The 19,061-nt window shown below is 37.0% G+C and overlaps 1 protein-coding gene across 1 annotated transcript in view; it reads left to right on the top strand.

Moving 5' to 3' along the window:
* Positions 1-19,061, top strand: part of DNAJC13 (DnaJ heat shock protein family (Hsp40) member C13) — a 171,431-nt gene that overhangs the window by 95,498 nt on the left and 56,872 nt on the right. Inside the window, exons 26-34 of the mRNA XM_055413675.2 lie at positions 625-726; positions 4,649-4,753; positions 6,893-7,095; positions 8,171-8,255; positions 11,099-11,253; positions 11,927-11,972; positions 13,883-14,037; positions 15,496-15,697; positions 18,450-18,565. Coding sequence (XP_055269650.2) covers positions 625-726; positions 4,649-4,753; positions 6,893-7,095; positions 8,171-8,255; positions 11,099-11,253; positions 11,927-11,972; positions 13,883-14,037; positions 15,496-15,697; positions 18,450-18,565 — 1,169 coding nt within the window. The remainder of the gene's footprint in view (positions 1-624; positions 727-4,648; positions 4,754-6,892; positions 7,096-8,170; positions 8,256-11,098; positions 11,254-11,926; positions 11,973-13,882; positions 14,038-15,495; positions 15,698-18,449; positions 18,566-19,061) is intronic.

The following is a 19,061-nucleotide window of genomic DNA, read 5'->3' as shown; positions in this document are numbered from 1 at the left end:
TCTGTGTGCACTCTTGAAGGGGAAAGTTCTTGTCAAATGTTCATTTTTTTTTTCTTTGGAATTGACACTGACTTGCTTAATTTCATTCTCATTTTTAGTAAATAATGCAGATGTTTTTCAATGAAATAAAATAAGTCCTATGAAAATTTAATTTCAATTATAATCCCTTCCTAACTTTTCTAAGAAATTACCAGTTTTTATCTTGCTTACAAAAACAAACTGGAATTAAAATTTTTTAATATACTAGATTCTACTTCTAATTACAGAATAATCTATTTATTAACAAAAAGATATTGGAAAGATGGAGGATAACTATAGAACCAGAGTTAATTCCACCCAGTCTTTATTTTTGGTTTGCTCAGAACATATTTAAGTAAAAATTCTTTATGTGAACTCTCTGTAATATTGTTTTGCCTTTTTAACTCTTATCTAAATTGATACTCCTTGAACACAAAATTCTGAAAATACTGAGTAATACCATTTGCATGTTAGTTTTTCCAAAGATTCCACATATATATTCCATATATTCCACATAAAATGTTCTCTTCTTTGAGAGCCTTTTAGGTAGTCATATCTGTTGGAGAGAAAGATTTTAAATTGTGTAAACATGTTTCTGTGTTTCAGAAAAATGTTAAGGACCTGATGGATTCAAATGGAATTAGAATCCTTGTGGATTTGCTTACCCTTGCACACCTCCATGTAAGCCGAGCTACAGTACCACTGCAGGTATGCATGCTTATCTAGATTTCTTAAGTTTAACCTTCTTTGAATATGAATTTAGCATCAAAAGAATCGTGACCTCAGATCAAAAGAATGTAGGACAACATTAAACCAGTACCTGCATTCACATTATAGGGGGCCCAGAAGGAGAGGAGAGAGAGGAAAAGACCTGAGAAATATTTGAAAAGATAATAGCTGAAAACTTCCCTAACATGAGGGCTTCCCTGGTGACTCTGAGGGTAAAGAACCCACCTGCAATATGGGAGACCTGGGTTCGATCCCTGGAGAAGGGAATGGCAAGCAACTCAAGTATTCTTGCCAGGAGAATTCCATAGACAGGGTCGCCTGGTGGGCTATAGTCCATGGGGTCACGAAGAGTCGGATACGACTGAGCAACTTACGCTTACCCTAACGTGGGAAGGGAAATAGTTAACCAAGTCCCGGAGGCACAGAGAGTCCCAGGCAGGATAAACCCAAGGAGGAACACACGAGACACATAGTAACCAAACTGACGAAAATTTGCCAACCAAGGTCCGTCTAGTCAAGGCAATGGTTTTTCCCGTGGTCATGTATGGATGTGAGAGTTGGACTGTGAAGAAGGCTGATCGCCGAAGAATCGATGCTTTTGAACTGTGGTGTTGGAGAAGACTCTTGAGAGTCCCTTATACTGCAAGGAGATCCAACCAGTCCATTCTAAAGGAGATCAATCCTGGATGTTCATTGGAGGGACTGATGCTAAAGCTGAAACTGCAATACTTCGGCCACCTCATGCGACGAGTTGACTCACTGGAAAAGACTCTGATGCTGGGAAAGGTTGGGGGCGGGAGGAGAAGGGGACGACGGAGAATGAGATGGCTGGATGGCATCACCGACTCTGTGGACATGAGTTTGAGTGTACTCCGGGAGTTGGTGATGGACAGGGAGGCCTGGCGTGCTGTGATTCATGGGGTCACGGAGAGTCGGACACGACTGAGCGACTGAACTGAACTGAAAATATTAAAAGCCACAAGGGAAAAATGAGAACATGCAAGAAAATTCCCATCAGGCTATCAGCTGATTTCCCAGCAGAACTCTTCAAGCCAGAAGGGAATGGCATAATATATTTAAAGTGACGAAAAGGAAGAACCTGCAACCTTGATGGGTGGAATATTCTACCCAGCAAGACTCTCCTTCAGATTTGATGAATCAGAAGCTTTCTAGACAAGACAAAAGAGAATTCAGCTTTACAGCAAGTGCTAAAGAAACTTCTCTAGGCAGGAAACAAGAGAAGGAAAAGACCTACCTACAGAAAATAAACCAAAAGCAACTAAAATAATAATAGGATCATACATATTGATGATTAACCTTCAATGTAAATGGATTAAATGCACCAAGCAAAAGACATAGACTGGCTGAGCAGATGAAAACATGTGCATGTGTGCACTTCCACTTACCACATCACTCTGCTTGAACCCCCCCAAATCGTATGTCATCATTTTATATTGTTACATTAATCATGTTTTCATTACGGCTTGCAGTTGTAATTACCCATGATTATATAACTATTACGGAATACCATTGCTTGATGATTAGTCAGCAGAAAAATAATAGAACTGTATATCATCAAAACTACAATTTAACTGAAAGACTTCTTCTGATCCCTAACTTAGAGAAAGGATCTATACTTATCTCATTGGTGATATTTTTAGTGTTAATGTTAAATTTTTGTTTAATCTTCTTCTTTGAGGAGGTGGGTAGAATTGAGTACAAAAGTGCTATTTCAATATTCAGTTCAGTTCAGTCGCTCAGTTGTGTCCGACTCTTTGTGACCCCCCATGAACCGCAGTACGCCAGGCCTCCCTGTCCATCACCAACTGCCGGAGTCCACCCAAACCCATGTCCATTGTGTCGGTTATGCCATCCAACCATCTCATCCTCTGTCGTCCCCTTCTCCTCCTGCCCTCAATCTTTCCCAGCATCAGGGTCTTTTCAGATGAGTCAGCTCTTCACATCAGGTGGCCAAAGGATTGGAGTTTCAGCTTCAACATCAGTCCTTCCAGTGAACACCAGGACTGATCTCCTTCAGGATGGACTGGTTGGATCTCCTTGCAGTCCAAGGGACTCTCAAGTCTTCTCCAATACCACAGTTCAAAAGCATCAATTCTTCAGCGCTCATCTTTCTTTATAGTCCAACTCTCATATCCATACATGACTACTGGAAAAACCATAGCCTTGACTAGACGGACCTTTGTTGACAAAGTAATGTCTCTGCTTTTTAATGTGCTGTCTAGGTTGGTCATAACTTTCCTTCCAAGGAGTAAGTGTCTTTTAATTTCATGGCTGCAGTCAGCATCTGCAGTGATTTTGGAGCCCAGAAAAATAAAGTCAGCCACTGTTTCCACTGTATCCCTGTCTATTTGCCGTGAAGTGGTGGGACTGGGTGCCATGATCTTAGTTTTCTAAATGTTGAGCTTTAAGCCAACTTTTTCACTCTCCTCTTTCACTTTCATCAAGAGGCCCTTTAGTTCTTCACTTTCAGCCATAAGGGTGGTGTCATCTGCATATCTGAGGTTATTGATATTTCTCCCGGCAATCTTGATTCCAGCTTGTGCTTCCTCCAGCCCAGTGTTTCTCATGATGTACTCTGCATATAAGTTAAATAAGCAGGGTGACAATATACAGCCTTGATGTATGCCTTTTCCTGTTTGGAACCAGTCTGTTGTTCCATGTCCAGTTCTGACTGTTGCTTCCTGACCTGCATACAGGTTTCTCAAGAGGCAGGTCAGGTGGTCTGGTATTCCCATCTCTTTCAGAATTTTCCACAGTTTATTGTGATCCACACAGTCAAAGGCTTTGGCATAGTCAATAAAGCAGAAATAGCATTTTCTATTATTGGGTACAAATAATAGTAAATATAACACTTGAATTACAATGTACTCTAGGTACTATTCTGGTACACAAAATGTAATAACTCTCTAAATCCCATAACAGCCCTCCCATTTTACAGATGAGGTAAAGGAACAACAGAGAGGCTAAGTGTTTGTCCAAGATCACCTAATAATGGATGGAGCCAGAGTTAGAAGCCAGAGTCTATGTTCTTAACTACTTTCCTATACCTCTATGTGAATCTGACTGAAGGGTGATAGTAATGAGGGTATTTAAATCATGTTTTAATAAAATATACTAAGTACATAAAAATTTTATCCTAGATTTTCATAAACAATGTATATGAAATTGAAAGAATTATCTGTCATGAGGGTAGTAGATTGAAAGTAATTATTTAAAACAACTGAAACCTTCCTGTTTAACTCTTTGACCTCAGGTATTTATTGAAATTTTCAGTTGTTGTAAATTTTCTCCCTAAAAAGAACTTTAATATTTTAAGCATTGTATTTTTGGTTAATAGTCCGTGTTTGAGTTATAGCTATTTACAGTATTCTTTGCTACTAAAATTTTAGTGTCCTCATAATTTATTACTGGGCTTCCTTGGAGGCTTAGATGGTAGAGAATCTGCCTGCAAAGTAGGAGACCCAGGTTTGTTCCCTGGATCAGGAAAATACCATGGAGAAGGGAGTGGCTTCCCACTCTAGTATTCTTGTCTGGAAAATTCCATGGACAGAAGAGCCTAGTGGGCTACAGTCCATGGGTTTGCAAAGAGTCGGACACTATGGAAGAACTAACACTTACTAATCAAACATATAGATGTCTTTGAATTTAGCTTAGATTGCCAAGTGAATTTAGGAAACTGGTTACTTCAAATGCATAATAAAAAGTAACATTTTAGTACTATTAGGTATCTAATTCTCAACTCTTAAAATCAGGTAGTTTAAATTTTAAGTGGATTTGTAAAGATATATAAACTCAAGAAATTAGTACTGTTTAACTTTTTATGATATCTGTCCCCTTAGACTTCTGCCTTGAAAAATAACTAAATCCTTTTAAAACTTAGAGCAATGTGATTGAAGCTGCTCCAGATATGAAGAGAGAGAGTGAAAAGGAATGGTACTTTGGCAATGCAGACAAAGAAAGGAGTGGGCCATATGGATTTCATGAGGTATGTGTTTCAGAGAACCTTTTCATGGAAGTCTTAGCCTTTTTATTAATGTCCTCCTGTTCAGCACATATAGAGATGTGTAGTATTTTAAATCTCTGATTTAATTTACTATCATCAGTTCCAAGGACTTCATTTCCATTTGAAAGACTCACGTATCTAGACACACACACACACACAACCATGGCTTCAATTCTTAGTGTTAAAGCTGTTGGGACTTCCATAGTGGTTCAGTGATTAGGGTTCTGTGCTTTCTCTGTAAGGGGCCTAGGTTTGATCCCTGGTATGGGAACTTAAGTTCCTCTGTGCTATGGCATGATCAATCAATCAATCAATCAATAAAAATATTTCAAGAGGAATGCATCCTCAAAATGCAATTAAGCACTTTAAAGCTATTATCATGGCATCGCTAATAATTATTAGGGAAATAGAAACAAAACTCAATGAGATACCACCTCACATCAGTCAGGATGACCATCATTAAAAACTCTACAAATAACAGATGCTGGAGAGGGTGTGGAGAAAAGGGAGCCCTCCCCCCGACGCTGTTGATGGGAATGTAAACTGGTCCAGCCACTGTAGAAAACAGTATGGAGGTTCCTCAGAAAACTAAAAATAGAGTTGCCATACGATCTAGCAGTCTCACTTCTGGGCTTATATCCAAACAAAACTGTAATTCAAAAGGTCCATGCACCTGTATGTCATAGCATCACTATTCACAGTAACCAAGACATGAAAATAACCTAAATGTCTCTTGACAGATGGGTGGATAAAGAATAACACATTCAGCACATGGTGCATAAATACAATGGAATTCTGCTCAACCACAGAAAAGAATGAAATAATGCCATTTGTAGGAACATGGGTGCAACTAGAGATTATCATACTAAGTGAAATATGTCAGAAAGAGATACTGTATATCACTTATATGTGGAATCTAAAATACGACACAAATGAACTTATATATGAAACCTAAACAGACTCAGAGACTTGTGGTTGCCAAGAAGGGAAAAAAGTGGGGGAAGGATGGATTGGGAGTTTGGAGTTAGCAAATGCAAGCTAGTATATATATAATAGAATGAATAAACAGCAAGGGCCTACTGTGTAGCACAGGGAACTATGTTCAAGATCGTGTGACGAACCATAATGGAAAAGATATATGTATAACAGAATGTACTTTGCTGTATAGCAGAAATTAACATTATAAACCAAGAATACCTCATTAAAAAATTATTAAGAAAATAAAAATTAAAGTTCTGAGGTAGTGTTCAGATTTTTAATGACTTTTATATAGCAATAGCTACCTTAATAATTATGTTAAACGGTAATGCTTCTTTATGGTATGAACAGGTAAGTTTTAGTATGCAGTCGTAAAGTCATTGAAAATTGCATATACAGTCCAAGAGCAATTTCCATCTGAACACCTGGTGATGTTTGGTCCTTCCCTTGCTCTCTTTCTTTTTTTCTTGCTGCTGTGCCGGGTCTTTGTTTCTATGCCAGGCTTTCTCTCGTTGTGGCAAGTGGAGGCCACTCTCTAGTTGTGGTGCATGGGCTTCTCAGTGCAGTGGCTTCTCTTGTGGAGCATGGGCTCTCGGGTGTGAGGGCTTCAGTGATTGCAGTACGTGGGCTCAATAGTTGTGACACGCAGGCTTTTAGTGCACGTGGGCTTCAGGGGTTTTGGCACATGGACTTAGTTACCCTGTGGCACGTGTAACTTTCCTGGACTAGGGATCGAACCCATGTTCCCTGCATTGGCAGGAAGATTCTTTACCACTGGGCCACCTGCCCTGCAGGGAAGTCCTGCCCTCCCATTCTTGACCTCCAGGCTAAGTTGGCATTTAGTCAAAATAGTTTTATAGATGACCAGGCCTTCTGCTTGTATGTAATTTGGTTGTTTATACTCTGCCTAGCGTTTTTATTATTTCATATGTTTCTAATGCTCTGCAGTTTAGCGAACTAAATGGTTATTTTCTAATATTAAACAAATTTGAGTGCCTGAAGGCCTGCCAACAAAATCTGTTGTTTTCTAATAGTGAATTTGTACATATATTTCATAGCTTTGTGTTTTTTGTGAAATAGAAAACATTAGCAAACTTCATTTTGTTTGGTCTGCTTGTAATAATGATGCCTTGATTCATTTAGATGCAAGAATTGTGGACCAAAGGAATGTTAAATGCAAAAACCAGATGCTGGGCTCAAGGCATGGATGGATGGCGACCACTTCAGGCAATACCCCAGCTTAAGTGGTGTCTGTTAGCCAGTGGACAGGCTGTACTAAATGAAACTGACCTTGCCACCCTTATATTGAACATGTTGATCACAATGTGTGGATATTTTCCAAGCAGGTAACTGAATATTTCCGTGGTTAAATGGGACTCTAAAACATCTTGTTTTCCTCATTTTTTATGCATTTTTTTAAGGCATTGGATTTTTCTAGTGACTTAGAGCGAAGGTTTTCCATTTATGGCTTTTTGAGGGAATGCTGTTTTGAATTTTGGAGCTTCTTGAAACAAGATATAATGAAATAACTTGCAAATTTTATTGATAGGGTAGCTAAAAAGCAACCTCCTCTGGGAAACTTCAAATAATCTTACAAAATTGAGGTTTACTAACTGTTCTCTATCAACAGTACAAGTTGTCATATTCATGTGATTGGCGTAGGGACATTTTGAAATAAACACTGTAGTTCATAGTAGTGAGTGCCTAGTGCCTGCTCCTGATCTGTCAGGTTAGTCTCTCCTGGTTTAAGAACCTGAGTCTAGGCCCATATCTTGCCCCACTTGACTAGTGAAGGTATCCAGTGATAGTCATAATTGTAACCCTTGCATAGAACTTTTCAATCTTTATAAAATTTGAATATATATCATCTTGTTTTTTTACTGTAATGAAGATATTTGGTCATGGAATTTACTGATTAGTTGTTGATCTTATAGCACTTGAGGCTTTCATAATTCCAGTTCTCTAAAATATGAATTCAGGTCAGGCTTGAAAACATACAGTTAGTGTTTAGAAGTAATGTAGATAAAAATTAAGGCCTCACCTGGAAAATACTGAGTAGTTAAATTAAAGTTTAAATTTATGTGAAAAGGTTTGATATGCCCTTTGGGAGTAATATCCACTGATAGTGTTTTGGGCAACATCAAGTTTAATCAGTTAAATAGTAATAAATAAGAGCCCCTGGCTGTTCTAGGGTACTGTTTTTGAAGAAAATCTTATGGAAGGAAATGAAATCCTATTAAGCAGTCAAATAGATTTAAACCAAAATACCTAATCATGTTCCCAGCTGTATGAGAGCCTAGTCTTCATTAACAAAAAAATAAGGTAACATGCTTCATGCCTAGTAGAATGTCACATCATGTGAACATACAAATTTTAATAAATGTATTAAATTAAATATTGACTGAGAAAATATTTTTCTAGGGATCAAGATAATGCCATCATTCGGCCTTTACCCAGAGTGAAAAGATTATTGTCAGACAATGCTTGCCTTCCCCATATTATTCAGGTAAGTTACTTTTATGTAATAAACTAGGAATAATATTTTAAGAATCATTTTCCCTTATTTAACTGTATTGTTTGCACCGGTCTTTGTTTTATTGTAGTTTATTCCATTTTTCAAAAAACATGAATTACTGTGGAAGGCGGTACATCCAAGAGCCTAGAATTGAGAGGCCTCCAGGCTCCAGAATTATCCTCAAGATATTTTATTTATATTATCTGTTCTTAAAAATTACAACAACATAATAACTGAAAGGTGACATGCTCAAGTTTATGGTGCATGATGGTGTTTTTAGGGGTACTGTTTTACGGAAGCATACTAGCAGGCCACAGACGTAGATGTGCTGAGTTATATTTTAAGACATGGATGCAGCAGTCTTGTCAGCATTATGAGTCTTCTCAGTTATATGTTTCCATGGATCTCAGCTGATCCAGAGTGTTGAGTTGAAATTATGTAGGATATACTAAAGTATCTTTTATTTATTCCTTATTGTTATTCTACTCTGTGGGAAGTAAGCTGCCTAAACTCTAGATGAGCCCTAAGTCAGGTCCTTGAGAGTTCAGGTCATTGTTTTCCCTATCTATTGATTATTCTATTGTCTGATCTAATTTTTTATATTAACCACACATTTTGTGACCTTAAAATATGTCAGTAACTTGTGCAGTTTGTATCTTTCAGTTGTACTTTGGTGTGAGAAGGGAGAGGAGAGTTACTCAGTATCATTTTATGTTCACAGATAAATAATAGGTGCCTGTGAAAGTCACTGGTAATGAAAAAAGCTTCTGAATTATGCCAGTGACAGGGCCCTATCAACTTTTAAAAAATCTTCCCCAACTTCTGTTATTTAAGCATGCCAGGTTTTCAGTGTTCGTGTACTCTTCTGAAGAGCTCTGCAGTTATTTCTTGCCGCTACTACCACCCTAGCCTAGATGTCTCTGTAGCTGCACATGTGACATGGTACAAGGAGAAGGGTTTGTTTTCCATCCTGGCCTCTCTCCTTATGTAGATAAAGGACCATGCCTAAAACATCTGCCTCTGCCAAACATTTTCCAGTACTTAAAAACTGAGAGGAAAGAAGTAGCTGTAAACAGGGTTGAATTTCGGGCCAGGAAGGATTGACTGAAAAGCAAATTTTAAGAGATGTGGTCAGCGTACCATGAAGTTTTGAGGGGAAGATATATTTTAATTAACCAGAAGTTCTTGGTAATATCTGAATAAGTATCAATAGAATGAAAGAAGAAATTTATTGATAAACCTAGCTGCTTTTAAGCAGTTTGTGCCTCCTGTATGTTTTTATACTGTTAAAAAAAAAGTTTCTTAGAAGCTGTTTTTGTTTTCACTTAATTTTCATATTCTGGGAAGCCTTATTCTTGCTAAGCATAGTTAGGCAGCTGTAGTGTTTTTCAGGAACATTATCTATCCACATTGCTCGGTATAGGTTTCTGTACATCATTTGACTGTAAGAGCAATAACCAGTTTTACCATCTAATACAGTTTCAGGATTTTTGGAATGGTCTAGGATATAGCAAATGAATATCCTAAGTTTTCTGGTATAGTCACTATTTCAGATATTCTAGGTTGTTGCCTGTTAATTTCCATATTTTTGTTAGAGTGATGTCTAATCTTAACACCATTAACTCTAGGAAAAATCCTATGTTATTGTGTCTCAGTTTTTGTGTGTGTGTGTGTGAAATACGTCATAGTACTATTTTACTGTGTATAATCTAAATACCTTGTTGAATAGATAAGACACCAAAAACAGAAAAATTTAAAGTACTTGAAGACATATGGCTATGCAGTCTCATATACTGAATCTAGAACTTTGACCCCTAGTCTGAGATAATACTTATTTTCATTATTGTAATTTTTTTACTGGTAGCGTTTGACTCCAAATTGGGGATTCCTCAGAAGTAAGTGTTCATAGCAAATTGAAATGTTATTTTTGTTAAGATAAAACTTACTAAATTTATCAGGTGTTTATAGTCACAGCAGTACTTGACACTTTTTTTAGTCCAGATGCATTCCAGAGATTCCAGATAGTTCCTTCAGTATTGCTAGATCAGATTTCTAGAGATGGCATCTCTTGGTACTGTCTGGTAGTAGCAGCCCTACTGGTATTTGGTTACCCTCTTGCCTTGTACCTGCACTTGCACTATTTTTTTAAGTGCTGTTCCACTGAAAGCTGTACTCTGCTCAGTTCTTTGAGTTCCCAAATAGTCTACGCAGGATGCTTCATTTCAAATCAACTGACCTGAAACTAACCCAAAGTGTAACTACTCTTTTTTTTCCTGTTGTCATTAACAGAGAAGTCCATTCAGGAAGAATCCTGCACAGAAAACAATTTTACCTCTAATCAAACAAAACAGCTTCAGGCATGGTTGGGCTTTTAATGAATAAGTTTTGATTAATTCTCTATTAATATTTTACTATCTCTGCATTAAATCTATAAAATATTTTTCAAATCTGCTTAGAAGCTGTAGACAAACATACTGAGACTGATTTTTATTTTACTACTTACTGCTTGACTTCCTTCATAGCTCAGTTGGTAAATCATCTGCCTACAATGCAGGAGACCCAGGTTCGATTCCTGTGTTGGGAAGATCCCCTGGAGAAGGAAATGGCAACCCACTCCAGTATTCTTGCCTGGAAAATCCCATGGACAGAGGAGCCGGCAGGCTACGGTCCACAGATCGCAAGAGTCAGACAAGACTGACTAAACCACCTCCACCACCGCTTACTACTTAGGAGAAACTGTAATTTCAGCACATGAAATGCATAAACCTAAGATGAATGATGATGTTGCAAGTTTTAATAGCCCAGTAACAAAAACGTTTTATTTCTTTCTTTAGCTACTGTTGACCTTTGACCCTATCCTTGTTGAGAAGGTTGCTATTTTGTTATACCATATTATGCAAGATAACCCACAGTTACCTCGACTTTATCTGAGTGGAGTATTTTTCTTCATCATGATGTATACAGGTTCCAATGTGCTTCCTGTTGCTCGGTAAAGACTGTAATGATAATTTATTTGAAATTATTTGAATTGTACATGGACAGATTTATTAAATTTATATTTTGTGAGCATATCATTGCCTTTATTACATTTTTTAGTTTAAGAGGTGTTTATATGTTTGAAAATTAGAAGATTGGGGAAAAGTTATTCAGAATCACACCATTTTACCACATCTAACATAAGAATTGTATCATCATCTAGTATTTTAATCATACAGATTTAATATATTGTTTTACATTTTGCTTTTTTCTTAAAATTGAGTAATTAATATTATGTAATGATAATATGACCATCATTTAAAAATTTTTCTAATTCATATGAATTATTGCCTTAAATAAAAATTCAGCAGTTTGAGAATATGGATTTACAAGTTTAAGAGCCTTTTATGGCTTTTATTTATAAAAAAGATCTGGTCTTAGCCAGCAAGGTCCTACTGTATAGCACAGGGAACTATATTCAATATCCTGTGATAAACTTTAATAGAAAAGAATATAAAAAAAGAATATATGTGTATAACTGAGTCATTTTACCATACGGTGGAGACTGGCACAACATTGTAAATCAACTATACTTCAAAAAAATAAAAAGACCCAGTCTTAGAAAATTAAGGTTATTAAATCTAAATCAGTTCCTGTACCTGATGAGTAGTTTTTTTTTCCCCCAGATTTTTGAAGTACACACACACCAAACAGGCCTTCAAGTCAGAAGAGGTAAGCCAGGTTAATCCTCTGAATGTGGGACTTAATACTGGGGAACCTGTCCTGGCACTAACATTTCCTAAGGTGTATATGTTTATTGGATTATAAGTACTTGAAGGCAGATACTCCTTTATTCATATTTTGCTTTTCTTGTGGTACCTTGCACATAGAAAGTCTAAGCTAATGTTTTAAAATAAATGTTGCCTATTATAATTAATATTTAAATTATAGATATGATTATAACATGACATTTGCTATCTATGAGTATAATTTGTTTCTTTTGTGTAAAATTTAATTAGTATTGGTAATAAATAATTCAGTATATGCCTGAGTCTCATATAGTCAGCTCAGATTTAGTAAGACTTTCATTCTTTTTGTTCAGATCCCAGTGTGGGAGAAGTGCTAAGTTTTTATTTTGAGGCTTCTTAGTTTTTATTTTGAGGCTTCTTAGTTTTTCAGGTGCTCTCAAGTATTCTTGCCATTTTACTTGGCGAGGAATAATAGGAATGTAGAAAAATGAGACTTTCTCCAGGTAGCTTCGACAAATGTAACTTTGTACCTACATTTTGCAGAAATGATTACTGTAAATAAATAACTGAATCTTGTTTGAAATTTTGTTAGACTTTTCATGAAACATTGATTTTCAGATTTTATTGAGAGTGGTATAAATCGAAACTAGACCTCTGTTTAAGAGACTAACCAAGGAATGTAACGTTACTTTGACAACAGACACAAGACCAAAACTGCATGTTTTATAGAGAAGCCAGTAAAACCCTAGAAAGTAATCTATCTACAATCTAATAATATTAAAGTGATGCCCATGGAAGTATGGTTTCCATTGCTCTGTACAAATAGAAAATGAGAATAACAAGTTTCTTAAAAAGTTGCTTCTAATGCTACCACATTAATGGAAGATAAAGCACTTTTGTCATTCTTTTTTATCCCCTTTTTTTCTGTGCAGTTATGTATATGTCTTTTTTCAAATTTTATAGTATAAAATCATTTCACCAAACTATTTTGAATAATCACAGCAAAACAGTATCTGTTTATAGCAGAACCTTAGATGTAGAACCAAATAATAGTATTCTAAAGGACAGAACAGCAGTCCTTTGCCTAAAAGTTTAACAGTGAATTTATGGCTTTTATTAATAAAAAGCCTGAAAATATTCATCATCTAATTTGTCTTTGCACTAAGTAGTAAAACTATATGTGGCCTTTTTTCACTTCTTTGTCAGATCCTAGAGGAACAAAACGTTCTCAGTGTGCCTAGAAAGAAATAAGAAAAGTGTTTATAGTCCTTAGGGTTTCCCTCCCCCCACCCAGTTAGGTAAAAAAATGAGTTTAAAATTTTACCATGATAAAGTATAAACATTACCCTGACTCCATTTGGCCAACCAGAGAATATGAATGGTATTATCTTAATACCATTAATCATAATTACTTTTAATAGAATTCTCCATCTAAGTTTTAGCCACACTTCATGAGGATAAGCTCTTTAAGATCTTGATTTTTCTAGACTTATTTTTGAAAACAGAAGCAAGTGTAGGTTGGGAACTGCTGCCAACAGTGTAACAGAATAATTGATGTAAATCTTTGCAGGGTTTTCCTTTTGTTGGTCACTACACATGGTCAGAGGCCAAATGCGCTAAATAATGTTGGCAGTCCCTGACCCCTGAGGAGAATTAAGGCTGCTGCAGGGCTAGAGGGGGTAGTTCCATCTTGGAGCTCATGCCAAGGCAGTTCATACCAGAAACATTGCACTTCTCATTTTGCCATTATTTTCATCAAATTTCCAAAGCGTAAAAGCAGTATGTTCCAATTAGCTTCTTAAAACGTTCTCTAATCCCAACTCATTTATTAGAAAACTGGAAGGTAACTAAAGTTTTAAAGTGTTTCTAATTATGTTTTGTTTTGTTTTAAAGACAAAAGGACAGGATATTTTTCAGAGAAGTATACTTGGGCACATTCTACCAGAAGCAATGGTTTGTTACTTAGAAAATTACGAGCCTGAAAAGTTTTCTGAGATCTTTCTAGGAGAATTTGATACTCCAGAAGCAATCTGGAGCAGTGAAATGAGGTAAATAGTCAGTTGATTGTTTGTAGTTTATACACAGACTCTTAACCTTTTGCCATCTGATTTGACTCCTGTGAAAAGATTTACTGGTTTGCATAATCTCAAGCTACAGTAGTCATTGGTGCCAAATCAAGTGACTTGTTCACAAGGCCCTCAGCTTTTTTCTTGTTCTAACATGATGTGACAAAATTACTGTTACCTTAGTAGAGTTTTACATAAGGGTGTGGAGCCTATTACCACTGGTACTTTCAGGCAATGAATTAATGTATATGTAAGGGACATATGGGGCTTAAATTAAGACACTTCTGAGTATTTGGAAATAGAACTGTGTCCCACTTAAAAACTATGCCCACAAAAAGTAGATCAGACTAGAGTTACCCAGAGTCATTTTAATTAGGGCTTTCTAGCCAGCACACATTGACCGTAATCTGGAAGTTATCAGGGGAATGCATAGGAAAGTCCCATTTTCCACCAAGAAAAAAGGGGAGACCCAGAAGCAGATATCAGTATCTGTATAGGCTGTGTCTGGTAAAGACTGGGCAGTTCATGATTCCATTGTCAAGTTTGCCTCTCTGGACGACCCCTCAGTCTTCTTAGCTGGATGGCAATTGATTTTCTGAGTCAGTTACTCTTCTTTGGCTGGCCCACACTCACAGTGCTACCTGCTAGTCATCATTTGGCTTCTCTAATAGTTTGACCTGTAGGCTTGATATGTACTAGCCACCAATTTGAATGTATTCTGTATGACTGTCATATTTTTCATTGGGAACAAATGTATAGGAATATGAATAAATTTATTATAATTATTCTGTGTAACAGTTTTCTTCTGAGATTGGTTGGTGTGAGTCCCTCATCTAAAGGATGTAGCTTTGTGTATCCTGAGAAGATCCGGTTTCTACTTAGCTGAGGGCCAGATCCCAGGTTGTGCTAATTTAACTAAAATAAAGCCCACAGAGTGAGCTTCTTTGGGGAGAGAGCTGACTTGATTCCATGGCTGTGCCCTCATGCATGCAGATTCTGTACCTTTTGGCCTTCTAATGACTGAAATTTCAGTAGCAGGGGTTGGTATTCTCAGTCTTTTTCTCTTTGGTCTTCTCTGTAGATAGTATTACAAACAAATTTATATCCATAGAGTGTACACAGTAAATTTAGAATACTCTTGAGTAACATTCTTAAAGCTCTCATTTTAGGTAACTGAGTTACTCTGAAGAAGATACATGTAATTATCTTGCATGATTTCCTGTTGTAAACTTTTCTTTAAAATAAAAAATGAAATAGGGACTTGCCTGTTGGTCCTGTGGTTAAGGCTCCATGCTCCGAATGCAGAGGGCCCAGGTTCAATCCCTGGTCAAGGAACTAGGTCTCACATGTCTCTATTAAGATCTGATACAACTAAATAAGTAAATATTTTTTTAAATAAATTAATTCTATCATAATGCTTGGAGACTTTTCTAATTGTAGGCGCCTCATGATAGAGAAGATTGCTGCCCATCTTGCTGATTTCACACCTCGTCTTCAGAGTAACACAAGAGCACTTTATCAATATTGTCCCATCCCAGTTATCAACTACCCACAACTAGAAAATGAACTATTTTGTAGTATTTATTATCTCAAACAACTTTGTGATACACTCCGGTTTCCAGATTGGCCAATTAAAGACCCGGTAAGTCAGCAGATTAATTTGTGCCTTCTTAAATCATAAAAGTAACCTCTAATTGCTTCTGGGTATTTCTTCTTTCTAAGAAGGATAATAGATTTCTTAAATAGTCCTTTTTACTTCAGCACTCTGTAATTTGAGTGTAGTTCAGTGTATTTGGGTAAATCCTAAACTGAAAGACAGTTTTTTCAGGGAGCATAAAAGGACTTTACAATTTTGATCTTTTCTGACAAAAACAAATTCAGTTTCATACATGTAACAAAATTTGTTGTTGTTCCATCGCTAAGTTGTGTCTGACTCTTTTCAACTCCATGGGTTGCAGCGCGCCAGGCTTCCCTGCCCTTCACCCTCTCCTGGAGTTTGCTAAAACTCATATCCATTGAGTTGGTAATGCTATCCAACCATCTCATCCTCTGTTGTTCCCGCTTACTCGTGCCCTGAGTTTTTCTTGAGCTGTTTGCCATCAGGTTGTATTGGAGCTTCAGCTTCAGCATCAGTCCTTCCAATGAATATTTAAGGTTGATTTCCTTTAGGATTGATTGGCTTGATCTCCTTGCTCTCTAAAGGGCTCTCAAGAGTCTTCTCCAACAGCACAATTAAGAAACATCGGTTCTTTGGCACTCAGCCGCCTTTATGGTCCAATTCTCACATTGTACATAACTGTTGGGAAAACCATATTTTTGACTGTCCGGATCTTTGTCAGCTAAGTGATATCTCTGCTTTTAAATATGCTGTCTAAATGTGTCATAGCTTTCCTTCCAAGGAGCAAGCGTCTTTTAATCTCATGCCTATGGTCACTGTCCACAGTGATTTTGGAGCCCAGGAAAATAAAATCTGTCACTGCTTTCACTTTTTCCCTTCTGTTTGCCATGAAGTGATGGGTCTGGATGCCATGATCTTCGTTTTTTGAATGTTGAGTTTCAAGCTAGCTTTTTCACTTTTCTCTTTAACCCTCATCAAGAGGCTCTTTAGTTCCTTTTCGATTTCTGCCTTTAGAGTGGTATTATCTGCATATTTGAGGTTGTTGGTACTTCTTCCAGCAGTCTTGATTCCAGCTTGTGCTTCATCCAGCCTGGCATTTTGCATGATATACACTGCATAGAAGTCAAATAAGCAGGATAACAGTATACAGCCTTGACGTACTCCTTTGCCAATTTTAAACCAGTCTGTTGTTCCATGTCCAGTTCTAATTGTTGCTTCTCTACCCGCGTACAGTTTTCTCAGGAGACAAGGTGGTCTGGTGGTCCCATCTCTTAAGAATTTTCCACAGTTTGTTGTGATCCACATAGTTAGAGGCTTTAGTGTAGTCAATGAAGCAGAAGTAGGTGTTTTTCTGGAACTCCCTTGGTTTCTCCATGATCCAACAAATTCCTTTTCCTTTCCTAAACCCAGCTTGTATATTTGGAAAGTCTCAGTTCACGTACTGCCTGAAGCCTAACTTGAAGAATTTTGAACATAACCTTATTAGCAGGTGAAATGAATGCAGTTGTATAGTAGTTTGAACATTCTTTGGCATTGCCCTTCTTTGGGATTGGAATGAAAACTGACCTTTTTCCAGTCCTGTGGCCACACTTAGTTTTCCAAGTTTGCTGACATATTGAATGCACTACTTTAACAGCATCATCTTTTAGGATTTAAAATAGCCCAGCTGGAATTCCATCGCTTCCACTAGTTTTGTTCATAGTAGCGTTTCCTTAGGCCCACCTGACTCCATGCTCCAGGATGCCTGGCTCTAGGTGAGTGACCACACCATCATACTTATCTCAGTCATTAATACCTTTTTTTGCATAGTTCTGTGTATTCTTGCCACCTCTTCTTAATCTCTTAATCTATTAAGAGATTATATAATTATATATTAAGAGATTGTGTAATTATATAATATAATTACATATTATAAATAGCTTGATGGGAGCTTGTCTTTATAAGAGATTGATTACGCTCACAGATGCTGAAGTTAGGCAATCTGGGGTTGAGTTTGTTTAGTGATTAATAGCTCATTGGTCTAGGGTATGATTATCTGTTTGGGTGTCTAAGGTTCCGGTTTCTAATCCTGGACAAGCTCTTTGTGGGTCATCTATTTATGGGCTTCCTAGGTGACAAGAGGTAAAGAATCCACCTGCAGTACAGGAGACATGGGTTTGATCCCTGGGTTGGGAAAATCCTTTAAAGAAGGAAATGGCAATCCACTCCAGTATTCTTGCCTGGGAAATCCCATGGACAGAGGAACCTGATGGGCTACAATCCATGGGGTTGTAGAAAGTTGGACATGACTTAGCAACTAAACAGCAACAACATGATATTGAGTGTATTGCTTGGCTTCTTTAAACCTCAAGTATGGTAATAGTGCTGTTACTAATAGCAGCTATTCATGTGGTGGTTGGTAAGATTAACTGAGAGTTCACATAAAAAACATAGCATTAATTCCTGGGACACTCTTATTTTTGCCAGTCCATTACTAATTCCTACGTTTTCCATACTTTCTGTTTCTTTAACAATTGAGAGGCAAAAATTGGCAGAGAAGTAAGATACCTCTTAAAAAAAAATAATAGCCCCGTAACAAATACTTTGCTACCTAACATTTAACAATACTAGAAGGAAATTTTGGATATTGTATATAGAAAACTGTACATTGTTTAGCCTAAAAATGTCAATTTAAGTAAATATAACACAACAATTTCGTAACTTACAAATTATATTCTGAAGCAGTTTTACTTTGCTGCTGCTGCTGATAAACATAAATTTTGATTCTGTCTTTAAGGTCAAGCTTCTAAAAGATACCCTTGATGCCTGGAAGAAGGAAGTAGAAAAGAAGCCACCTACAATGTCAATAGATGATGCTTATGAACTGCTTAATCTCCCTCAAGGACAGGGACCGTGAGTCATTTTCAGTATCATCTTTCCCCTCTTCTTGCAATTTGTCTTATACCTGAGAAAGACATTTGATAGCAGTGTGTCTAGGATAGTAAATGACATATAGGAAAGAATGCAGATTTATTAATTAATCAGTGAAGTTTTATAGTAGAATACATATGATAGGAAAAAAAAACATTTCAAGTATAGGCTGAAAGTTAAAATTTTACCAACAAAGATCCTGATAGTTGAAGCTATGGTTTTTCCAGTAGTCATGTATAGATGTGAGAGTTGGATCATAAAGAAAGCTGAGTGTCGAAAAATTGATGCTTTCAAACTGTGGTGTTAGAGAAGACTCTTGAGAATCCCTTGGACAGCAAGGAGATCCAACCAGTCAATCCTAAAGGAAATCAACCCTGAATATTCATTGGAAGGACTGATGCTGAAGCTCCAATACGAAGAACTGATTGATTAGAAAAGACCCTGATGTTGGAAAAGATTAAGACAGGAGGGAAAGGGG

This window comes from Moschus berezovskii, chromosome 1, assembly GCF_049115385.1.
Source record: "Moschus berezovskii isolate FMDL1 chromosome 1, NW_MosBer_1.0, whole genome shotgun sequence".
Taxonomy (NCBI): Eukaryota; Metazoa; Chordata; class Mammalia; order Artiodactyla; family Moschidae; genus Moschus; species Moschus berezovskii.
Note: the sequence above shows the minus strand (reverse complement) of the source record. Positions and strands in the feature narration are given on the sequence as shown.